General features: G+C 39.6%; 3 protein-coding genes across 3 annotated transcripts; all 3 read right to left on the bottom strand.

The window, feature by feature from the left end:
• Window positions 1-6,298: 6,298 nt before the first annotated feature.
• Window positions 6,299-9,166, bottom strand: LOC137944499 (receptor-like protein EIX2). Its single transcript, XM_068790183.1, has one exon. It carries the CDS (start codon window positions 8,813-8,815, stop codon window positions 6,299-6,301), a length of 2,517 nt encoding a protein of 838 aa, XP_068646284.1. The 5' UTR covers window positions 8,816-9,166.
• Window positions 9,167-14,340: 5,174 nt separating this feature from the next.
• Window positions 14,341-17,308, bottom strand: LOC137943990 (subtilisin-like protease SBT5.3). The gene is made up of 3 exons (XM_068789474.1): window positions 16,708-17,308; window positions 15,645-16,629; window positions 14,341-15,522 (listed from the first exon to the last, which is right to left on the bottom strand). Exons 1-3 carry the CDS (start codon window positions 17,259-17,261, stop codon window positions 14,761-14,763), a joined length of 2,301 nt encoding a protein of 766 aa, XP_068645575.1. The 5' UTR covers window positions 17,262-17,308; the 3' UTR covers window positions 14,341-14,760.
• A 1,744-nt stretch (window positions 17,309-19,052) lies between these two features.
• Window positions 19,053-20,194, bottom strand: LOC137944126 (actin-depolymerizing factor). Its single transcript, XM_068789661.1, has 3 exons — window positions 20,048-20,194; window positions 19,587-19,852; window positions 19,053-19,407 (listed from the first exon to the last, which is right to left on the bottom strand). The coding sequence occupies exons 1-3, from the start codon at window positions 20,048-20,050 to the stop codon at window positions 19,251-19,253; spliced, it is 426 nt and encodes a 141-aa protein (XP_068645762.1). The 5' UTR covers window positions 20,051-20,194; the 3' UTR covers window positions 19,053-19,250.
• Between the last annotated feature and the right edge of the window lie 4,129 nt (window positions 20,195-24,323).

Raw genomic sequence — 24,323 nt, 5'->3', positions numbered from 1 at the left:
TTATTTGAACGAGGGTAATGGGAGGTTATACTTCTTTGCTCATTCTCTCTGGTCTATTCACTCCATCCATCTCCCTATACGCCACCGATATAGGAAACAAAGCATACCAGTGAGCCATGCAGTTCTACATGCCAGCCATCACAAATGTCACCATGTCGTGATGATTTATCCTTCGCGTCAAGGCTAGCCTGCATGATGGCAATTAACTCGAATAACAACAAAGAAGATGATCGTGCCTCACATCACAGGAAATTTGACTCTCCAAGACTTCAAGAAAGGAAACAAGGAAACTAGAAAATATACTAAGAGACCTTGTAAAATAAGAAAGCATTTCAATGTTCAAAAATGTAAACATTATATGCATTGTTGTATAGGGCTGACTATTATTCATATCCACCAAATTAATCAAAATCACTATTTGCACGTTCTTCATGATAGGTGACCCATGCAACACTAGTTACATAATCTCATGTAAAGTTAAATACATCCACACATGTGGCACCAAAACCCACGGTAGAAAATAAAGATGAAGAATCCATTGGATATGTTGAGAAGATCTCTTATGTGTGTAACACAAGTTGATCAAGAACCAAAGAGTTTCATCCAATCAAGCACTCTAAGAAGGAATGATCATCTCCAAGGATTCGTTCAACTAGGAAAGTCCGTGTTAAAACATGTCTTTTTCTATAAGAAAAGTCTAGTTGTTGAGAGTTTATCAGTCTTTTTTTTCTTAAGAAAATAATATGAATCACAAGTTTTAGTCTTTATTTTTCTATACACAGTTTAATAAGAGAAAGTTTTCTAGGAGATTACTTGATTTCAATTACTTTTTAGCCACCACTTAGCATGTTTCTAAAGCTTCTGCCGAAACCCTAAACCAGTTCATCCAAAAATTGGAACCTAAACCAGCTCCCTGACCAGATATTTTACTCGGTTAGATTGACCGGTCAGACTGGCCTCTTCCAGAGTTGCACACGTTAGTATTATTTTATATACCCACAACCCTTTCACCCACAATCTTTAGCTTTCTTCAACCCATAGTGATCAACAAATAATAGCTAGAAAAATTAGATGGAGATTACCTTCATAAAACTGTATCGGTCTTCCAATTGATTCATTATTAAGCCAAGTATGCGGTAGTGATCAACATAAAGACGCATACATGCCACGTCGAAACTTCACTGCCCATTTGCTACATATTGAAAAAATTGTGTGATAAGAACAAATATAGTTCTATGGAAAAATGTTTTCTGTAGATATATAATAACGAAAAACCAAAGAAAAATGCTTTAGAGTTTTGGAGTTCACCATCTATTCAAGTCAATAAGCCTCCTTCTAACAGATTTAACCTACAGATGCTCAAGCTGAGAATTTATGCTAAATCTGTCACCTGCATGTAAATAGAGTATAAGTAAAACTGAGGTTAGTGTGTGTAGAACTTGCAAGAATGATATTCAACATGATTGACTAGAACAAAACACAAAAAACAACTAATAAATTAGATTTTCAGGAAATATAAATTTTTCCAAGAAAGGTGCTCATACGATTAAACATTTCAGATCTTTAAAATCTTAATAATAGCACATTTCAGTATTTTAGAATCTCATTTTTTTCCAAGGTGTTGATAAAGTTCTAATTATGTGATCAAGAAAAAACAATAGTCTTTAGCAGAATTTCCTAAGAAAGATTCATCACCTACTAAGTACATTTTTAGGTGATAAAGTAAGCACTTAACAATTTTCCCATTATATTTTTTTTTGAAGAAAGGTGTGAATATATTGCAAAAAGAGAGAGATTACAATACCTAGCTAAAGTGGCATTCCTCCACAACAAGCTGTTGGAGAGTTTTCCCATTATATTACTTCCTTGTAATTTTTTTTTTCCTTTAATATTTTGAACTGAGTTCCCTAAAGTTCTTAAGACTATATACATCTTTAATTTGATAAAACATCCCAACAGGCAACAAATTCAAAATGGCATTTGTAGGGTGCCCTTAAACAATATAGAAGCTTAAGAAACATACTAGTAATAAAGAGGATTGTGTTCCATGTTTCTACTAGCAAAATTTCCTAAGAAAATAATTCTTTTTTTACTTCAGAAGATATGTAAGAAATATTTTTTATTCTGACCACTCCAACCTCCAGAGATGTCTTTTTATCCTATGAATTCAGGAGATTTTCATGGTTTAAGAAATCCTCAGTAAAGCTACATGCTCAAAATTTCTTGTGAAGGTGTTTCTTGGAAAAAATTCATTGGGTGGTTAGCTACACTCATTCAGCCAGTACTACTGTATCGCCCAAGAGCACCTCCCAGACAAGTAAAAGCCAAGACCAAAGTTGAGTTTAAGGTAAACCATAGTAGTGGAATCTCACTACTGGAACTGGAATGAGCTCCCTCTGCTGGAGATCTGTATCTCTAGAAATAACAGAAATGGAGAGATGATTGGGATTTATTTCCAAAGAACCTTAGCAAATGCCACCTAGAAAATCTGTTTAGTGTCAGTCTCTATTTAATAACTTGTTAATTCTATGACGATTATTCCTTTCCAGCCAATTTCAAATGGAAAACCCTAAAGAGCCACCCACAAATGAAAGATATTCAGTTTTTATTCATGGGAAAACGTGAAAGAGAATATAAAGTTTTTTTTCACAAAAATATGGCTTACATGAAAAACCCCCGGAAAGGAAAACAAGAACACCACAAAGAATACTTTAGAATAGCTTAAAGATTTCAGCATTAGCAGCTAGACTCAAACCAAACAAGAACATCAACAACTTCAAACTCTAGCCTGTAAACTAGTCATAAGAGGAAATTTGAGATTACAATGAGTTCTAGAGCAGGTTACTCTTGGAGCTCATAAAAGAACAGTAAATAACAGAAAAGGACCGACAAAAAACCAAAGAGAACGAAAAAGATTATGAGACATCATCTTTCTGGGAAATCAATGAATCTTCAAACAAAAATAAAGAGAACATCAAGGAGACAGGAGATTATAAGAAAGAAGAACTGGGGAGCTCCTTCAGTAAACCTAGGCCCTCTGGCTATGGCAGTGTGATTTGTAAACGCTCCGATCATGTTCCCCTCTCACATTGTCACCCCTTGGGTACGTTAGATTGCACCTCGGCTGAGATCCATTCACTTCTTCATGGTTTGAGAATTTTTAAGAATAATCTTAGTAAGCCAGTGTGGAAGGAGATTTTCAAACTGTGATCACTTGGGCATAGGGGGACAGCAAATTTGCATTGGAGATTTGACCCTCAATTCATGGAGATTTTGCCATTGTCCAGATTGATTGGTCCCATATCCCTCGGGAGGCCAACTCTTCAGCTGACCAAAACACCAAGAAGGCTCTCTCTCCAGGACTTACCTATCATTTTTTCTGGAATTTCTTTTGAGTTTGTTTCTTCTTGATATATAGTTTTTGTGCTCGATGCCCCTTTGTCTCCTTGTCCTTTTTATCCATCAAGATTTTTACCTTTATAAATTAAAAAAAATGGAACTTGAGGGAAGATTAATTAACATTTTCTAAGTCTATTGTAACCTAAAAACAAACAAACATATTTCTTTTCCCACCTTTCCTAGCTTTCAACAATCAAAATACAAGTTCAAATAAATGAGAATTTAGAGAAAGAGAGAAAGAGAGGGAGCAAACACTACCTCTTTCCCTCCCTTCTCTCCCAATGACACGCATCAGGAAAGAGGGAAAAACAAAGAGAAAAATAAAATAGCCAAATGGATTCAACTTACTGCTTCCAACCAAAAGACCAACTCAGCAATGGCCATGATGATGTGCAGTGAATGACATCTGTGCATTCACCAAACTTCTTCGAAGGATGAAGCCAACAAGGAAATCAATGCTAATTGTAATGACTCACCAATAGTCTCCACAAGAACACAGACTATCCTTAAAATGGTGAAATTGACTGATATCCCTGGCAATTATCTATCTGGCCACTATCTTTGATATGAACTTAGTAACTGTATGGTAGTCAATACACACTCTTAGATTCTTAGTGACTCGAATAGTTGTTCCAGGGGGGGTACTAATGATACCAAATGCTATAGCAAGTCTCTCGCTATGACTACACAACAAGTATCTCTTCTGTTCTTGCTCCACATCATGGAGTACATCACCTGTATACGGAACATACCCTTCTCGCTCCATCAACTCACCCAAAACCTTCAAGGTCTCATGTATTTTATCATAGAATGGGTGGGATCTATCATCTGCTATGAATGTATGCAGTTTGTTTTTAACTTCAATCCAGCTACAAGCTGGTTTTTTCCTCATCCCCATTCCCTTCGTAAGTCACTGCATCCTTCCATCTCCCACTACCAGCATAAATGTTTGACATAAGAACATGACATGCCATATTATCAGGCTCAAGCAGAACAATTTTTTGTGCCACTTTTTCAACCAATGGAATATTTTTGCGAACTCTACAAGCACTGAACAAAGTTGACCAGACACTGGCAGTGGGCTCCACTTTCATGCTTGAGATGAAACTGTAGGATTGCTCGAGCTTTCCTGCCCTTCCTAGAAGGTCTGCTATAGCAGGATAATGTTCTAAACCCAGTCAAATATTATAATCTTGCTTCATGCTATTAAAATATTTTCAAACTTCTTCTATCAACCCACCATGACTACAAGTAGTTAAAACAACCACAAATGCTACATAATTAGGTCTTACGTTCTCATGTTCCATCTGTTTGACCCATGATTATGGCCGTCCATAGCACTTCAAAAATTTTCAACAACATTTTTAAACATTTCAAAATTAATCAAACTATTTTCACTATTGCAAATGCACTAAACAATACAAAAACTCACACATCATGTCCAAATTCACCGAATACCCCTAGTAAAGTCCCATATGACTTCGCAACCTGAATTTTTTGGATTGAATGGGGTCGAATTCTCTGTAAACCCGACCTGATGCCCACCCCAACCAATTTCAATCCCTATGAGAATCTAGGGCACGTCAAAGACGTGTACATGTGAATTTGAACTTAAATTACTTATATTTACATGATCAAATACAATTTAAATAGAATAAATTAATTGAGAATAAAAAAGGTAAAAAGTGGTTAAATAGAGTTTTAAGGTATAAGAATTAAAAAAATTGGGGTTTTGGGTAATTTAATAATTTCATTATATTTATTTAAAAATATAATTGCGGCAATTTGGAATCATCTCAGGAGATTTTTCAAAAAAATTCTAGGTTTTGATTTTTAGTATTTTATTTCGTGGTGTTAATTTAATAGCCGTTTAAGTCTTAATCAAGATAAAGTCATAAACAAGGTTTTGTAGTCTTGTTTCCAACATTTGTGACAAGTGACACATGGTGATGGTACCTTCTAAGCCAATATTAGCCTTTCTTTACAATCTTTCCCGAGGAAAAGTGGCGTTTGTCCACGTCAATCCCCGAGTCGACCACGTGGCCCTCAACCGTGGTGAAGAGATTTTCCGGGGAAATCCATCCCGAGGCATGTAGACTCATGCTGACCGTCAAAAAGCGCCACGTGGCAAAACTACCCGAGTCGCGCCTTCACCGAGGAACTCCTCTCCCTTTCCTTCACACCTCCGGCACCACCAGCCGGCCGAAAACCCAGTTAAACCTCGGGGCTTCGGTTCAAAAAATCAAATCTGTGTACAAACTCACCGAGTCCGATTCGACGGTGATTGTTCTCCCACTCTTCCACGTCCACGGCCTGCTCGCCGGTCTTCTCAACTTCCTCACCGCCGGGGCGGCGGTCACGCTTCCGGCCTCCGGCCGGTTTTTCGCCTCCACGTTCTGGTCCGACATGCGAACCTCTGGCGCTACCTTTAACACGGCGGCTACGGGGAAGATTCAGCGTCGGATTGTGGCGGAGCACTTCCTTGCTATGGTCTCCACCGCCAAGGTGCCCAAGTTCGGAGCCTGAAAATGCCACACAGCTTCTGGGCTGAATTACTAACATACCTGTTACATTGGGAAGGGTTTTACATGAGACTTACCCATGAAATTTGTGGAAAGCAGCCTTCTGTTCGCCCACGTCCTGCAACTCCACTCTTTGTCTCTTTCTTTTATTTCTTTGATTTGACACAAGGTATGTGGGATTCCTCTCCACCCAAGTCCATGTGAGAGTCCCATTCGGACTTCCATCTCAAATTTATAAGAAGAAAAAGTTTGAAGAGAAACAGACAATTTATTTTCGTTTATCGTCTTTGTAAAATAAACACACCTTCTTTCAATATATACTAAGAACAATAAATACAACCAGAGTCTGCAATTTCTTCTTCATTTACCTGCTCCGTTCAGGATGAGAAATCTGCAAATCGAAAAAGAACAACTCTCCATGACTTTTTGAATATCAAAGTCAATAAGATTCCTGAGAACCCTACTGCAAATCCAGGGCCAATGCCTGCATAGAACCAGACCATGTCATCTCCTCCTTCTTCATTGCTACTAGTAGCTTTATCACCTCCAGTCGAATCAACATCTGGACACTCAGTAAGGGGAGGTCCACAGAGTTGAGCATTGCCTGTGTAGCTTGATTTGTCAAGAAGTTGGAGTTGTGGACCAGTTGGAATTCTTCCGGACAAGTTGTTGTAAGATAAATTTAAATACACTAATGAAGTCAAATATGACAAGCTCTGAGGAATCAAACCAAAGAACTGATTTCTTGATAGATCAAGTGACTCCAACAAGTTCAAGTTGCTGATGTTTTCTGAAATCTTTCCGGTGAAGTGATTTCCAGACAAGCTCAATGTGCGAAGACCTACAAGTCTTGTTAATTCTTCTGGGACACAACCGACCAAATCATTGTTGGAAATGTCCAAACTTGTCACAAGTGGGAGTATACTTGAATATTCCAGTTTCTGATTTTTTGTTGACACAAGTAATTTATCTTCATAAACTTTTCTGATTTTACTGTTTCCGAAATAAAACGATTCAGAAAAATAAGACATGTTCTGGATTCTCATTGCTGACAAATTCCCAAAACTTGGAGGAATTGAACCAATTAATTTGTTCTTTGACAAATCCAATACTTGGAGTGAACTTGCTTTTGAGAGTTGAAGCGGAATTTCCCCAGAGAACAAATTGGACTGCAAGCGGAGTCTCTTAAGTGCAACAAGATCACCGATCCATGCTGGAATATCTCCAGACAAGTTATTCTCACCAAGGTCGATTGTCCACAACCATAGACTACTCTTTAACAAATTTGGAATTCCTCCAGATAGATTGTTCTTGTTCAAGTGTAAATATGTGAGACGGTATATGTGACCCAAAGATTCTGGTATTTCTCCTTGCAAAAAATTTTCACTCAAGTCAAGCACCTCAAGCTCTGAGTTGTTTCCAATTGATGATGGGATAGTACCATTGATGTGATTATTTGAAGCCTTAAAGCATAGCAAATGGTTTAGTCCTTGAGGAAGGGGTCCAGAAAAATAGTTGTTGGAGATATCAACGTATCGAAAAAATCCATATTCCTTCATCTTAAAAGGGTCTGGTAAATTCCCCTTTATCTTATTATATGAAAGAACTAATATGTAAAGTTGAGGGGTGATGTCCCAAAACCAATCTGGCATATCATCTGAAATGCTTGCATTAGAGATATCCAATAATGACATATCTTTTTGCAGTTTTAACCAAGAAGGAAAGTATGGACCTAAGTTACATGAGCTCAGAATGACATGATCGAGTTGAAATGGAGGTGACCACTGATGGAGTTGAAGGGCTAAAGAGTTGGAGGACATGTCTAGCTCTTTTAATTTGCTCAAATTTCTGAAATGAACTCGGGAAACGGTACCTGATAGAGAATTGTTTCCAATAACCATCTTACTTAAGTGAGCTAGTTGTCCCAAAGTCTCCGGAAGAACTCCACTCAAATTATTTGAACGAAGATTTAGCGTCTCAAGGAAAGACAACTCACCCAAACATCGAGGTATAGCACCTAAAAGCATGCATTCTTCAAGAGAAAGGTCTTTGAGCTTCTTTAGTCGACACATTCGGTCAAGAATTATCCCCCCATTTATGCCGTTTTGAGACAAACGCAGAACTTCTAAATTTCCAAGATTGCTTATGCTTTCAGCAATAGTTCCAATAATTTCATTCTCCGACAAATCCAGAACTTCTAAATTCCGGAGATTGCTTATACTTTCAGGAATACTTCCAGTGATTCCATTATCCGACAAATCCAGAACTTCTAAATTTCGGAGATTGCTTATGCTTTGAGGAATACTTCCAGTAATTCCATTATGATTCAAACGAAGTTCAATAAGCGAGGTCATATTCCCAATGGACCCTGGTATTTCTCCATCGAAATTGTTTCGTGACAGACGTATTCTCTTTATCTTTCTCCCGAAGCCTTCAAGTATGTGTGACAAGTTCCCATGGAGGTCATAATTCCACTCCAGATCTATTTCTTGCAATAATTCTAGTTTTGGGAACCAAAAGGGAATAGGGCCATAAAGGGCATTACTGGATAGATTCAATGACACAAGGTTATTGAGACTAGCAATCCATTTAGGAATCTTCGAGTGTAAGTAATTTGATGAAAGAACAAGTACACGAAGAGACGTGATATTGACAACGGGAAGAGTGAGAGGAATAGCAGATAGATTACAATTTCCCAGATGAACCTCAACAAGGGAAGGAAGCCTATTTAGTATATGAAGCCAATCTTCATTTGCGCTTGACAGATCCACAGCATGCATGTTAAGGTATTTTAGACTTATCATTTTTCCCAACCATTGAAAGTTGTCAATGGCCAAGCCATGCAAATAAACATTCCAATGCTCATAACAGGAGACATCTAGGTACTCAAGCATGGAGAGATTCCCAAGTTGGGAAGGAATTATCCCTTTAAAACCAGCACCCGATAGGTTCAAGTACCTTAGCTCAGTGAGAGAACCTAAAAAAGCTGGGATTGAATTGCCATCAAAGCTGTTAAAACTCAAATCTAAGTAGCTTAGATGCTTTAGTTCCAGGAGACTTGGATCTAATTCACCACTTAAATTCCAGTTGCCAGTATTTAGAAGGTCAAGTTTGATAACATACCCAGTTTTCTTGTTGCAAGTGATTCCTTCCCATTTGCAACAATCCGGAAGATCATCCCAAGAAGATAGCCGATTCAAGGGATCATGCAGACCATTTCTGAACTTGGTGAGAGCCCTTCTCTCCCCATCCTTGCAAAGCGCAGCTTCAACCCAATTGCAGCATGTTAAACTGAACGAGATCACCAGAAAAAGTCTTCCAAACAGAGAGTTAACCATTCTGTTCTCCGACTGTGCAGCCAAACCAGCACAACTTGTTGTCTTCCCGGACGTTCCAAACATCTGTCATTTATAAGATTTGGAAGATGGGTTACTGCTAACTTGAAATTGACTAGTTATTCGTTCCAATCTGTAATCACGACCAGCTCTACATTTTCTACATGTCAGGACAATCCATCAAGACCCCTCCTTCAATGAACCGTTAGTGTTGTGCATTTATTTCTTCAACCATGGCTGCGTTTTTTCTAAAGAAATGAAAAGTCAAGTATTCGCTGGAAAGCAACAGGACCAGTTCTACTTACTTTGGAGAATTAATGGCTGATACAAACCCTACAAAGTGATACATAATGGCTGATACAAACAAAACCAGTAAATTAGGACTCACTTGGATCAAATGACTTCCCTTTCCAACACGCTGAGGGCATCTGGGTGTTCCAAATTAATCACCGTCACCTACCAGCTCTATATTTGCTTTCATGGAGCCCTACTCGTCCATTTTAGTAAAGGACTTATCTTAACTTTTCACTGTTTCTAGCCCAAAACATAGGTTGGAGATTTAATGGCTGATACAAACCCTACAAAATGATACATAATGGCTGATACAAACCCATAAGGTGATAATTTATTTAAATCATAAATTTAAAAAAATTATTAAAATAATAATACTATAAAGCAAGTAGGTCAAGATGAATATTATATAGTGGTTGGGTATGACATTATTTTGATAAGAACCCTAATTGTGAGAGGTCTTTATATTTTCTAAAAACAAAAAGAATAATAGAAAAGGAGAGATTAAGAGAGTAAGAATAAAAGAAAAACGACGATGAGAGAGAAGTAAAGTAGAAGAAGAGAGATCTTGAAGGAAATAAGAGAAGAAGAGAGGAGAAAGAAAAATTACTTAAAACAAAAAAAATCATAAAAAATACGCAAATTTTACATATTTGTAAACGTGTTATGCGTAAAAGGGTATTATGATCTACGCTTACGGGTGTTAAAGAATAGTCTTACACGGATTAATGAATGCAAAGATAATATATACGAGATTATATTACATTAGATACATAATCTAAATTAAACCTTTCCAGTTGACTAAATTATGCAAAATTTAAATTTTTGGACCAAAACAAGGGATAGAGAAAACCATAAAATTCCGAAATATGTAACTTTCCCATAAAAAAATCATTTTTCCATGCTTTTGTAAATAATTTAAATGCTTAGAGGCTTCAACACTAAAAGCAAATTGATTTCAAACCAGTGAGCCCGGCCAAAAAGACGAACCACTTCCAGAAGCTCTACTGGCCTGGTAGGTACATATGGATATGAAACACCTCGAGTCTGCAACTCAAATTTACACCTTATATGCCACCTACTACCCACACACTTCTTTCCAAACATTGACACACTCGTTCTCCGAGTGGTCTGTGATTGACGATTGAGAGCAGATTAGAGGTCAAAAACAGGTTGAGAGTGTTACAAAAAGCCAAACACTTGGAAAGATGGGTTATACTTCATCATTTCAGAGGTCAGTTTCTAAAGCTAAGGTGATAATTGGAGATTGGTTAGCTCAGCCTGATTGAAATATACGTTAGGATCTACTGAAATGGTGCTGCATATCCGTTACTTATATTAGTTTTAAAATGGAAAAAGTTCCAGAAGCCACCGGAATGGCAATGAACTCCATGGTCTACATCTACTTCAAATTTGACAATCTTTCTGGGTTCATACATTATCTTCTGTTTCAGAAGAGGTGGTTACCATCCAACAGTTCCATCTCAACGACCTCTGAAACCCAACCATCTCCTCCCTTTTTTTAAGCCTTCAACCTCCAAATTAAGAGATCAAAGCAAGGCCTGTGCTATCACAGCCATGTTTCCCTTAACTTCCTTCGTTACATTCCTGAGAGACATGTGGAGAGTCGTAGTCACCCTGGCCGAGGCAGCGGCAGATTTCTTCACTCGTAGGCGCTGAAACAACCGAGACTCTCTTTCATTTTTGTTTCTGTACTTTTCGATCCCTTTACCTCTCCAAGAAGGGAAGCGAAGATGCAAAAAATGGTGATGGTAACCTCCGGAAGGATTTGTTCTTTATTGTCTTTTCAGGTTCTGGGCGCAGCCAGCCATCGGATAGTGTGGTCTCACTGTTTGAAACCTTCCAGCAGTCTCCAGATTTGCATTTTCTTGGGTTGTTTGCTGTGTTGTGATATGGAGCCATGATCTGTTGCAGAGCTCGTTATCGGAATCCCTGTAATTTTCTCGTAAAGAGATTGATGAGGATTCTCTTGTAATATTTGAGGTTTGCTAGACAAATTCTAATTTAGTTACTGTGAAGGAAAGCTTCAAAATGAAAGCGAGGTGTTTTGTAATGGACATTACAGGCGAGTGCTAATCAGATTGCTAGTTTGTATTGACTACCAAAATTAAGGGAGTTCAGATCCTTGATTAAAGAAAGAGTTCCCCAATTTTCAATTTGATTTTGGTTAGTTTATTATGTCTCCTTTACTTTCACTTACACTAAGAGTGAGATGAACAAACCCAAGAAGAGTTGAAGCAAAAAAAGAAAGAATGAAGTGTTCATTGAACAAGTTAAATTTCCAGTAGTTCTGATTCAACAAGAGTGAGAGTGTAAGAAAAAGCTAGCAATCTTGTAATTGTCTGTGATTGCTAAAATTAAGGGATTAAGGATCATTGAAGAACAAGAAAACCCAGTTTTGGCCTATAAAAGGACCAACATGCCCATCTTTTAAATAGATTGAATCTCAAATTTAAGGATATTTTTGTGAATTTTGTTTCACTCATTTTTCTCATAAAATTCTTACGTTTACTAACGGTTTGTTTGGAACCCTAGAAAATAAAAGAAAATAAGAATTTGACCAGATAATGGTCAAATTTTCCTTTTCACTAACTATTTTTGGGAATAATAATAGTCAAATTCTTATTTTTCTTCTTTTCCCTGGGGTTCCAAACAAACCCTAAGAATATCAATAGTCTCAAAATTGTAGACTTTTCTTGTGTTGATTTAAGTTCAACCTGAAAATGCATGATTTCTCTTTCAATTATTTGCAATAGTATGGCAAATAGTTATCGTAAATAATTTGCACAAATTTCTATTATAATCAAGCGTAATCGACTCTTAAAGATTTTGACTAGTTATGGTCTTTTGCTCATAGCATAAGGATCGAAATTTAGTACCGCGAAATGGAATCAGATTTACTAGACCATGTTTTAGCAACAGGGGGGGTACCCTCTCATGTGGAAGATAAATAGGACCATGACTCCCCTAAATTTTTTTTGGTTCTTCAATTAGGCCAGCTATTTCTAGTAAAAATAACTTATTCGAAGGGATCCTATCATCACTAAATCACAGTTTCCTCCTTAAAACTGCAATTTTGTTTCAACAAATTGTCAGGAAAGATGCAGGAACCGAGGGTCCTGATCTTCTCCAAGTCTTGGATTAAAACGTGTTCAATGTCTCAAAGTTTTGGAAATTCTTTAGCCATGAAACTCCAAAATGGAGATGACAGTGTTGGTGTCAATCGAAGAGAATTTATCCTTTGAAGATATCGGAAAACCTCAGGAACTTTAACTCATTGGAGTCACTTGATTTATTAAAAAAATCGTCTCTAGATCCATTCAACAAAGCTTATCATCTCTCAACTCATTCACTCAATCTTGTGCTTCAACAGCTTGTCAAGGAGAATTTCACAATGAAGATGAAGATGAAGATGGTTTACATTATAAATTTCAACAATGAAGAAGATCAACAATCCGGTGACAAATGGGAACAGACAACAGCTTAAAATCTAGAATTGGGATACAACCGAGACTCATGGCAGAGAAGAAGACCATAAAGCTCCTGCAAGGAGGGAGGCTCGGCTCGCTTGGAGATGAACGACACAAAGTCTTCATAATCTGGACCAAGTCCTGTCAAAGCGAAGAGAACCAAATCAGAATCTTCGACAGGTTTCTGCATCGCAGCAAGAGCATCCGACAGCGATTTAATCTTCCGAAAATACTCATTAACCGTCATGCTGTTCTTTTTGATCGACTGGAGCTGAACCTGCAAATGAAGAGCAGAAACTCGTGTCTGGGAAGCGAACATTTTCTCGAGTCTGACCCAGAGTTCACGGGAAGAAGAAGAAGAACCCACCACGTTGTGGAGGATCTCCTCTGAAAGCGTCGCATAGATCAAACAGATGAGGACTTGGTCGGTGCAGAACCAGCTAGCGAATTCGGGATTAGGGATGGGAGGGGAAGGATAGTTGAAGGGAGGCGGAGGAGGGAGAGATCCATCCAGGTAACCCATTAAATGTTGGTCATCGAAGATCGAAAGCAGCCGCTTTCTCCAGAGTGGGTAGTTGTGCCCGTCGAGCTTGATGGATTGAAGAGATGGGATGATTAGAGAAAAGCATGAAGAGATGGCCATGGAGAGGAAGAAGAGCTTCGACTTTCTTCTTTACAGTCTGAAACTGAGCTGGGAAACTGGAGGAGAAGAGACGATGAATGGTGCAATTCCCTTTTAGATACTACAAAGAGATTTAAGAGTAGGTGCTGCCGACTTTCTTCTCATCTAGAAGCTTTGGATAACTGGCAAGGATAGACTTGTAACGGAGAAAAGAAGAACAACTAGAAACTTTTTTGGTATGTCCAAATTCTACTTTCTCTCTATACAAGGTCGCTTTTAGATAGTGCAAGACGGAATCATGAACGTTCATTTGTGTAGAACTTGAGGGGCAGTTTGGAGATTTTATTCCTATATAACGCCCCGCCGATGTTTCATTAAAGACAGTTTGAGGATTTTATTCTTGTATTATGGTTGCCCTAGTTTTCTCTTTATATTTGGTCGTCGCTATTAAGGTTTATTATCTTAGAGGATTATCAGTTGCAGCTGAGAGAGGTTAGTGAAAAACACGAGTATGTGCAATTTCTCCTGTAAACTATTTCATCTTCATGGTGACATACTACAGCGATTGAGATAGGACATAATTTTACCTTGAGGTGAACCTATATAAATCTTGTGTTCTCTGCGATTATTATTGCTCTCATTACTATTAAAATAGGGTGTCTAATTCCTGACATAAACAAAACAAAAATAGAGACAAAAGATGGGTAAGACAAGCAGGAGTCACCGCAAAACAAACCAAACCCTTTTCATAATAAAGGAAATGGATAACTTGAATGAAGAAAAAAGATGTTGGGATTTAGAAGTTTCTGTGGGGGGATCTTTAAAGTTTAAATAATTCGAGGAAGAGAGGGACCAGATCAGTAGGTGCCATTGGTGGAAGAGCCTTCTGCAATGGAAAAAGAAATCGACCATTGCAGGCTGGGATTTGTTCAGCCTCAGAGCACCAACCAATCTCTTCATTATTAAAACACGGTTGCTCAAATCTGAACTCGTTTATATGCTCATCAAAGAGTGATAGCAAGGGTGGCCTTTACAGAAAACCAATTCTTACCAGATAACACTTAATCTTCTCCGGTCCTCTTATATAAGGTTCATCTCTTTCAACTTGCTACCACATTTACTACAATGGGGCTCCTTACATAGTGCATACCATCAGTCCATATGAGCTTCCCAAAGACATAATCACCACCACCACCTCCAGCACTTTGAGCTTGCAAAGTCACATTAAATGTTTGTTCTTCACCAATCATCTCAAACTTCAGAATAGTTGGTTCAACTGAGACTAGCACCCCTGGTGGCGCTTCAATGACGGCCGTGTACTTCCCCGACGAGCTCACAATCTTGACAGTCCGACTTACAGTGACGGACCCAACCAGGTTTGGGACTGTAATTGATGGATAGTTGAAGTTCAGGAGATTTACCGAACTGGGTTCACAAGTGTAGGAATCATTGGTGAAAGCTCCGATTTGTGTTGCGTTATAGCCAACTGCACAGAGGAAGTCGAGGTAATGGACGGGGTTGAGGTCGTAGATCAATCCAGGGTCCATTGCGGCATTTGGACAAACATGTCCTGCGCCATAGCCAAACGGGTTGTCCTCCAGAGAAGTGATGTTTTGGATGGTACTTCCGGCGTTGTCTCGAGTAGTTGCAGTGGTCATCAAGGCGGATCGGATGGCTGCGGGACTCCACTGAGGGTGGAGCGTCTTTAGTAGGCCGGCTACGCCGGCAATATGTGGGCATGACATGGAGGTCCCTGAGAGCATCGAGAAGGAAACCCGGCGGGAGTCGTTGTGGAGGCCGGTGGGTGAAATCCCTTGGGTGGTGGCTGCAAGAACGTTCACGCCTGGCGCAGTTATGTCTGGCTGCAAATTTGAGTTCAAATAATAAAATGAGAGTCATCATTGTTAAACCCTAAACCCACAGTAAATTTAATTGTTAAATATTATAACCCATAAAAATATTTTGATAATCTTTATACTCTTACCTTGAGGATCTCAGCCGTGATGCTATTGGGCCCACGAGAGGAAAACCCGGCCATGACCGGCGCCGGCGTTGTCCTCACAACCGTCACCGGCCTACTTATAGTCCCGGCCACCGTCGAGTTCCCACCCCTCACATATCCCACCAGAACCCTCCCGTCCCGTCGAGAAATCGCAGTCGCCGGAATCACGTGAGCCTGTGCGGTGATCTCTTGCACGGGCCCCTCCACCAGCACCATCCCAACCCCACCAGCCAGACCCACCACCTCTCCGCTCTCAACGTTAACCCCCAGTCCGGCTATGCATACCACGATCTTCCCCTTCGCCTTCTCCTCGTCCAACGTCTCCCTCAAGCAAAATGCCGCCTCCGAGTCCGACACGCCCTCTCGCTTCGCGTCCACCGCGTAGACAATCGGGTACAACGTGCCCGACTCCAGCACTGCCGTCGAGAGGCTCTGGCCGGAGAACATCTCCCCGCCGTCCAGCACGACGTCCGAGGAGATCCGACGGTCCATGGTGCTCGCGGCAACGGTAAACATCCAGGGGCTGACGTTGGAGACGGAACCTGTGTAGGGACCGTCATTGCCGGCGGAGGCGACGACGGGGATATTGTTGTAAGCGGCGTGGAAGGAACCGATGGCGATGCTGTCCCTGAGATAAGGCAGCGGGAAACCGCCGAGGGAAACGGAGAGGACGTCAACGCCGTCGTGGATGGCGTCGTCGAAGCCGGCAAGGATGTCGGCGTTGTAGCAGACGCCACCGCCGTAGCAGACTTTGTAGGTAGCGACGCGGGCTCCGGGGGAGCCGCCGCGAGCTGTGCCGTTGGCGTAGCCAAAAATGTTGGCCGAGTTGACGGGGCTGCCGGCGGCGGTTGAGAGAGTATGGGTGCCATGACCGTTGTAGTCACGGACGGAGGAGTAGTCGTCGTCAGCCGTTGCACCGCCACCAACGACGAAGCCTTTGTTGTAGTAACGCGCCCCGATCAGCTTCCTTGTATGATTCAACGGAGAACAAGATTTTAATCAACTGTAAAGAAAACAAGAACGTAAGATTTAGAAAGCAACGAACCTGTTACATGTAACGCCCGCTTGGCACTCGCCTTTCCATTTTGCTGGAACATCTCCCAGTCCGTCATCGTTGAAGCTCTCCGACTCTGACCACACACCTGTATCCAGGTTCCCGATGATCACATCTGCTCCGTATCTGGCCGTCACCCACAGCGAACTACTGGGCACCCGGCCACCCTCTTCGAGACCCAAGAACTCCCATGATCGAGTGGTCTGTAATTTTACAGCTTCGTTCGGAAAAACAGAAACTACATCCGGGTGCCTGGCGATCTTCTCTGCTTCTTCCTCCTCGAGAACGGCGGCGAACCCATTAATGGTTTTGGTGTAAGAGTAGAAAATGGAGTCTCTCGCCTTGTCTTTGCTGCCGATGAAACCACCCAAGAAGTCAAAGTGGGAGTCTGTCACTTTCACGAATTCGGAAGAGGAGGGATTGGGGCCATGAGAATGGGCACCGAGGTAGACAATGTAGGAGTTTTTGGCAGTAGATGAAATGGGCGATTTGAGAAGAGAGAAGAGGAAGAGCCAGTAGAGACAAAGCTCGAGTTCTGAAGACATAGTTGTGGCTGTTCCTCACTTCCTTTCTTCACAGTTCGTCTGCAGTGGTTCCTCTTTCAGTAGGAGAAAGCCATGGATGGCCTGGTTTTTACGTGGAATGATCCATGGCTAACAAAGGCGCCATTAATTTTGAATAAGCAAACTAATTTAACAGCGAAAATTTTGTCCTTCAATCTAAAATTATTAGTTTCTGTGACATCGCTGTAATCATTTATAACAGTTTTGAACTATATTTTTATACAATCAATGAATGCTTCAAAAAACGTAGAATGTGATTCAGTAAAAACAAATTCAATTCGAATAATCCGAGAAGCGACCAAAATGGGTCGTCTTCCATGTTATTACATGATACTGTTCAGTGCTTTGCAATTTTTAACAGTACATACGAGCCCATCAGGTTGATGATTAATAAGATCATTTGTTGCAGAAACCTTAGAAACTTGCAGCCGAGTAATTACAGCCATTAGCAACCAAAACTGCAGCTTCATAATGTTTAGCTTACTTTTAAGAGTTAATTTTTTCAAGATGAGGGGTCTTAATCCAGTTAAGAGGTGGAAGGTATTACCGAAACAGTAATGTGATTCAACAAACAATTCTATGATTCAATGGAAAGTGATTTTGACAGTTGATATTCCAACCAAAATCACTACTAAACTGTTTATTCTGCCAGAATTTTTAAATGAGAAAAAATTAACACAGAGTCCCTTTTTCTGCATTTAAAGCTAGTTTCAGACTCTGCAACTCTTCACCAGAAGAACTTGGTAATGTAACTCATCCTACTGGTTTCCAAGTTGAAACCTTTGTGGTCACTTTTTTTTTTTGCGAACTGGGTTCCTCTTCTTCACCTTTGGCTTTTGATATATCCATTGCCGATTTTTATCAATAAATCTCACATAAGAATCAGTCCAAGAGTTCTGATAAAAAAAAGAAGCCAAAAAGTCCCAAAAATTCTATTACAAAACCTGTGCGACACTCAGATAAATCCATATAGCTTCAGCCCCGTCTCCACCATCTTCATCATGTGAAGGAGTGAATCGGGGCTTCCTACTGCTTCCGCTTTTTGGCAGTGGAGCTCCGCGGAGAGCTGCATTTCCGGTGAAAGACATCTCTCACAAACCCATAAAAAAGATTTTAGTTCATTTTCTGTTTGACAGCCTTGTCCGTGAAATTTCCAAAGCTACCAGGAATTTTACATGATAAACTGTTATGGGCAAGGTCCAACACATGTAGAGATTTTAAATATGATAGTTCTTGAGGGATGCTACGACGAAAATTGTTTGATCGTAGGCAGAGAATTCCGAGAGTCCTTGAAACCAGTTTTCACCGAGATCAAGAATTTCCAAACTCGAGCAATTCTTCAAAGAAGCAGGGAATTTCCCAGGTAGTGAGTTAGTTTTAAGATCTAATGACTTGAGCTGCTGAAGACGGCCAATGGAGCCTTAAGAGCCTTAAAATATGAACAGTTCCCCAAGCTCGGCCTCCCATGGATACTGTTACTGGCAAGATCAAATAAGGGAATTCTCCAAGTAGCTCTGAGAGATTAGCTGAGAGATTTTCGTTGAAACCCAAGTTCGACTCTTCCAAATAAGGGAATTCTCGAAACTCAACCGGAATTATCCATACAAACCGCTTTGATCAATTGCATCAAAATGAAACATAAATAACCAAAAATGAAAGCTGAAGGGTGTGTTTCCACTATATGAACCCAAGAGTAACTTATATTAATGCAGAAACCAGGTTTTGATGAATGATATACATGTCATCTTCACAAAAAAGATAATATAAGGCCTCATATATCTCTAAAATACAAGACCAAACCTATTGGGCAAGAAGAAAGGAAGAAAGAAAAAGAAAAGAGAAGCTTGGAACACAAAACAGTAAGACAAATAAAGCATAAGAGCTAACAGGTTTGGAGGAGGGAATTGAAACCAAGAGCAGAGACTGGTTATCAAGTTTCAGATGACTCATGCCCTCTGGTACAGCCAGTGCTTAGAAGGCGAAGGCCCGCGCCTTCACAATGTCAAGGCTCATCTCACTAGGGTCTGTGGCCTGCAACTCCACCTGAATGCCGTCAAGTTCTCTCTTGAATCTGTCCTTTGAGCTTGCATACAGCATCTTGCTCCTCACTCTTGATGGATCAGGAGACCTGCACAGGAGGAAGAAGACAACGCTAAAAGAAATTAAATAAGAATCAATCTAGTATTAATGATACATGTGGTCGATAAGCATCCTATCAGATTTTAAGGATCCAAATATGATAAGTAATGGAGGAGAGAAAGAATGATAATAAGGGTAGCTAGTATGCCTGAAGAGGCTTAAGATTACCAAGCGATGAAGAAGATCTTGGATTTTTGGCAGTTCTCGTCAGTGGTGAAGTCGAAATCAAAGACTGCGTAGCGGCACTCATTAGCAGGCAAGCAGGAGGTGAAATCCTCGTAACTCTCGTCGGGCTCGCCAAGCCTATCTACCATCACCTGCTGTATCCTCTCGTCGATCTTGAACACGATGAATCGGTAGTTCCTCTTAGCCTTTAGCTCCAAGAACTTGAGCTTGCACTCATCGTTTACTGCCATTCCAGATGCCGAATTCGCCTACCCAGAAAAGATTTTCAGCACAGTAGTACCAGAATTTACGACACAGAGAGATTCCAAAACAGTTAGAAAACGAAAAACAAACTGCACCCAAAAATCTGCCGAATTCTTAAGATGGGAAGAAACCATTCGGGCCCCAAAAAACGCAGTGCAGGAAGACCATGAGAAAGAGAAGAAGGGAGAGAAAGCGCTTACCATGTTTTCCTCTCCAGTGAAAAGGTAGAGTTTGAGAAAACACCCAGAAAAGGATCGAGAAGAAGAGACAGACGCAGGATTTGAATGGAGAGGAGGGGGGGAGGGGAGAGGATCCTTGATGATGGGTTTCTACTAGCAGCGGAGGAAAACAAGGTGAGGAGGAGAGATTTTGAGGGAGAAAATAAGGGTTGGGCAATTTTAATACCTCTGATCACGTCCAATCTGCAATTCCTCCTCGCCACATTTCTCTTCATTTTTCTCGTAAAAACCGTTGGTAATCTGAGCTTTCTCACCCCTTGATTTTTTAGCATGTTGACTGTATTTTCCACCATTTTTTCTTCTTTTTGCTTGATCTGTATCTACTTTTTTTTTGTTTTTAAACTAATCGTATTCTGGTTTTTTTCCCAAATTGTACAATTATGCTAATCTCGTCGTTCCTTTACTTCAGCAAGTTTGTTAAAGATTTGAATGTATTATTAGACGAAACTTGAAAGAGATTTGTAATAACAGAACCCAAAAATCTGTTGCTGAAACAAACCTGACCATTCAATTGAAATAATCTTTCTTGTTGTTACGGATGTTATGGCTGTATTTAGTTGTAACAAGAATACCTCACTAATTTTGTAAGCAAATGGAAATGCCCCTAATGTATAAGACTAATCGGACGGCTGAGATAACCGTTTCACATGTTTCGCACTATTAGATCAACGGTGCAGAATTAGAGTCTATATAATCGCGATTTTGTAAGCAAATGGAATTGCCCCCAATGAATAAGACTACCATTACAGCTTTAGAATCAAAGAAGCCAACATTGGTTGAGCGGATATTCGGTATCAATCCTTTTTATTGGACAAGGTTCAAGTAAAAGAGAGCAGTTTGAGATGGTTTCAACATACTTCAAAAAACACATGATACCACAATGATTCAAGAGAATATGGATGAAAATAGAGAAGAGTGTGAAGTTGGGTCCAAGGTACATCCTAAAATGTCTAAACAACCCTCTTTTCCAACTAATAAACTCAAGATCTTTGTACTCAATAATCCATGTGAGACTATTCCTTAACAAATAACAACAAACTTCAAAAAGATCTGGCAAACGATAGAGCAAACAAGAGAGGGATTCATGCAACTGACCCATTTTCGAGAGGATTTCTAAAACATGGAAAAGAAAACTCACACTGAAGGTAGATTACAAATTCTTCCATTATGATGAATTTCAGATTACATCAACCTCAGCCAAAATTGCAGCACCATAAAGTTTTTCATCAGCCAACAAATTTTACAACTTTGGGGCCTTGTTTCTTCTTGGGTTTTACAATTACATTCTTTCCAGGTTGAACATTTGCTGAATCTGTTTGGGTATCAGAATCAACCATGTCATTGTTCTTAACAGTTTTGATGTCCTCCTCCACCATGAAATCATCCTCAAGATCGTCTCCACTGCGAAAAGTGATGTGCTGTGGTTGTCTGCTCTCTCCTTCACTTACTGAAACGGCACATAGAAACAGTATCTTAACAGTCGGTACAATTGAAATAAATTTTGACTAAACATGTTCAACTTTAAAATAACTCCTGGAAGCTTTATTTCAACTCTTAGTAGTTAATCGACTGAAGCATGGATTACCTAACAGTGCAGCAGTATGGACGCCTGCAGCCCCAGCAGCTCTGGATAGTCTATTCAGAGAGGAAGAGCTTAGTTTTTAGAGACAAACTCCTCCATTCAGTCAGTTACCCCACAAGGTGTATCACTTCATAGTAATCTTAAGCCAACAAAAGGAGGAAGTGCTGAATGTTTATGGCTGAAATTACAGACCCTAGGACTAGACATTTAAAGTTCATTATCCAATTGCAGGGTTGCCTCTTTCTTCTCAATTTCTTGGATTTAGTGTTGATGGTAATTCTCACGGTAACCGTTTCCCTTGCAGATAGCTGGCTACTCTGATCAAGGCAAGGAGCACTACGAATCTCAGTGGTTTGGTTCAGGCAAGGGCAGCTGAATGGGTTTTTTGACAGTAACCTCTGAATTGAAATAGGCTACTGCCCATAATCCTACTAAAATAAGGACCTACCAGAATTATTGCACAGATAGAGCAAGACTTTTCCTAATAGACCTCTTGCTGCTACCCAGTGATTCGATTTAAACTCATCAGTGCCCCATTTTTTCTCCTCTTCAATACAGTTCACTAACACCACAAAAACAGAGGATTTTCCATACATTGATTTAATCATCTTTTAATCACAACCAGTAGTGCTTTAAAGAGGTACAGAAAATAAAAAAATAGTCACCAGTTGTAATAATCACATACAATGGCATTTGAATGCATTACCTTGGTGCTACTGACCACAGTAAGAAAATTAACTCACTCTGTAAAACTATGCAACTATGTGCTTGAAAACCGCAAGAAATGTGATAGCGAGGCAACTATAATTTAATTTTAGTATTATGCAAACAATAATTGTCCTAATAATAAAACAGTATTACAGCTTAAAAACAGTTATGTGAATAAAAATTCTATCCTAATGATAAAACAACATGATATCTTTATACGATTTTGTGTACAATTTCATTAACCAATTACAGCTACTCTGGAACTATTCTGGAAGTTTATTAAAGATTCCTATAACATCAAAGGTTACAGACATAAGACTTTCTCTTCCTTTCTCCAGACACAAAAGCTAGCATAAAAATGCCAGCTTTCTCTCTAAAACAAATTTGCAGAAAAACTATTACTTCTATCACTATTGGAGCTTTTCAACTCAAAAACATTAGTTCATGTATGTTTCTCCTAAAACAAACCACGACTTCCACCTCCTAATTATCCTTGTAGAGCTTTTCTCCTAATCATCCTTCACCAGGTGAGTATGATCCTGTTGACAGAAAAGCTGCCATAGCATTCACTTGCATAAAGTATTCAATTCCACACCCTACACTTCGGGATTTTTCTTCTTTTACTTCCTTTCATTCATATAAATGAACAAGCAAAACGGACAGAACCAGCAACGCTCTCGCTCTATGAACTTACAACAAGGGGGAAGACACAAGTTGAATTCAAAAATTACAATGTCATCAGAAGTAATTTGAAGGTTTCCCGCTAGATAATTGTTTTGATCGATATTCACTATATATCAGCATCCCACAAACGTTACGAAGGAGATAAAATGAACACAGACCTTATTTTTCTCCCACAAAAATTTCTTGGCCAATATGGTCTTTAGCTTTGCAAATGAAGCAGCTCTCTCCTGGTTTCATGCGTGGCACTCTTAGAGGGTCCTTCTTCAAACTGTTCGATTTCTTCTTCTGGGTGCTCCCATCTCCTGTTTTGTTGGGCTTAAACTTGCCCTTTTTGCTGAACTTTTTTTTTCTTTGATTTGTTGGAATTTGGTGGCGTGGGTTCCGTTTTTGGAAACAACTCGGGGTGAGCTTCTTTGAATCTTTATGGCGACAATCTCTGCCTTTGACTCACTATTTTCCAGAACCCAGTAAGCTTCTTCACTCACTTCTCTTCCCGAGCTCTGTAATAGGCAGAGAAGAACAGAGAAACAAAGCGCCGGAAGGAGAGACTTCAGAAGCGGTAGAAGCAGAAAACCCAAAGCTTACATTTAATATTCTTTATTAGAATCATAATAGAGCCTTTATCCTGTTTTTTCAAGACTTGCTCTAGAAACTGAACATTTTTGTAGCAATGAATCATCACATAGTTAAAACACCCAAGGAGCCAGCTGAAACAATTCATTACTCTTTTGTTAAAACCATTTCTGGCTGCAAATATAAAACTCTTATTGAAGAAACAAAAGGAAAAGATAGAACCCTTTCATCCACTTGGTCTTTCTCTTGAATCTTCACACGAGATACTTAAAAAAGGAAGAAGAAGCGAACCCTTTCCTCATTGCAAAGACAAACAAGTGATAAAGAAATACATATTGGAGCTCAAACAGAGATAGAGGGAGAAAGAGCTAACTTCTTCAAGAGGGGTATCAAACCCCTAAGCAATTCCCCTAGTGCATTCCATGCATAGTTCTTTATGTTACTAACAATCTAATGAACTACGTAATACGGGAGTAATTCATTTCAGTACAATAGAGTATGGAGAACAGGAGTGAGGGATCTCTCCGACGTTGATTAACTTTAATTAAAACTTTCTTATTTGTTATCTTTTCGCATGATATCCAATAGTTCATTGGCTCTCACTAGTGGCAAAGTTATATTTATCGATGAATCTCAATCACAAAGGTTATATTTCAAAATGCTTCAATTAGATGACCTTAATTAGAATTA

The sequence above is a fragment of the Aristolochia californica genome, unplaced genomic scaffold, assembly GCF_029961685.1.
Source record: "Aristolochia californica isolate CCGP_79_NKW_82.1479 unplaced genomic scaffold, dmAriCali1.0.hap1 SCAF_11, whole genome shotgun sequence".
Taxonomy (NCBI): Eukaryota; Viridiplantae; Streptophyta; class Magnoliopsida; order Piperales; family Aristolochiaceae; genus Aristolochia; species Aristolochia californica.
This window is presented reverse-complemented; position numbering and strand designations above follow the sequence as displayed.

Coding starts and splice junctions, on each gene's coding strand:
- LOC137943990 (XM_068789474.1), bottom strand. CDS start 17,261: ATGTCTTCAGAACTCGAGCTTTGTCTCTACTGGCTCTTCCTCTTCTCT. Junction 16,630..16,707: donor GCGGGCGTTACATGTAACAG/GTTCGTTGCTTT, acceptor GAATCATACAAG/GAAGCTGATCGGGGCGCGTT. Junction 15,523..15,644: donor TCACGGCTGAGATCCTCAAG/GTAAGAGTATAA, acceptor TCAAATTTGCAG/CCAGACATAACTGCGCCAGG.
- LOC137944499 (XM_068790183.1), bottom strand. CDS start 8,815: ATGCTTGAGTACCTAGATGTCTCCTGTTATGAGCATTGGAATGTTTAT.
- LOC137944126 (XM_068789661.1), bottom strand. Junction 19,408..19,586: donor AAGATCTTCTTCATCGCTTG/GTAATCTTAAGC, acceptor CCTCCTGTGCAG/GTCTCCTGATCCATCAAGAG.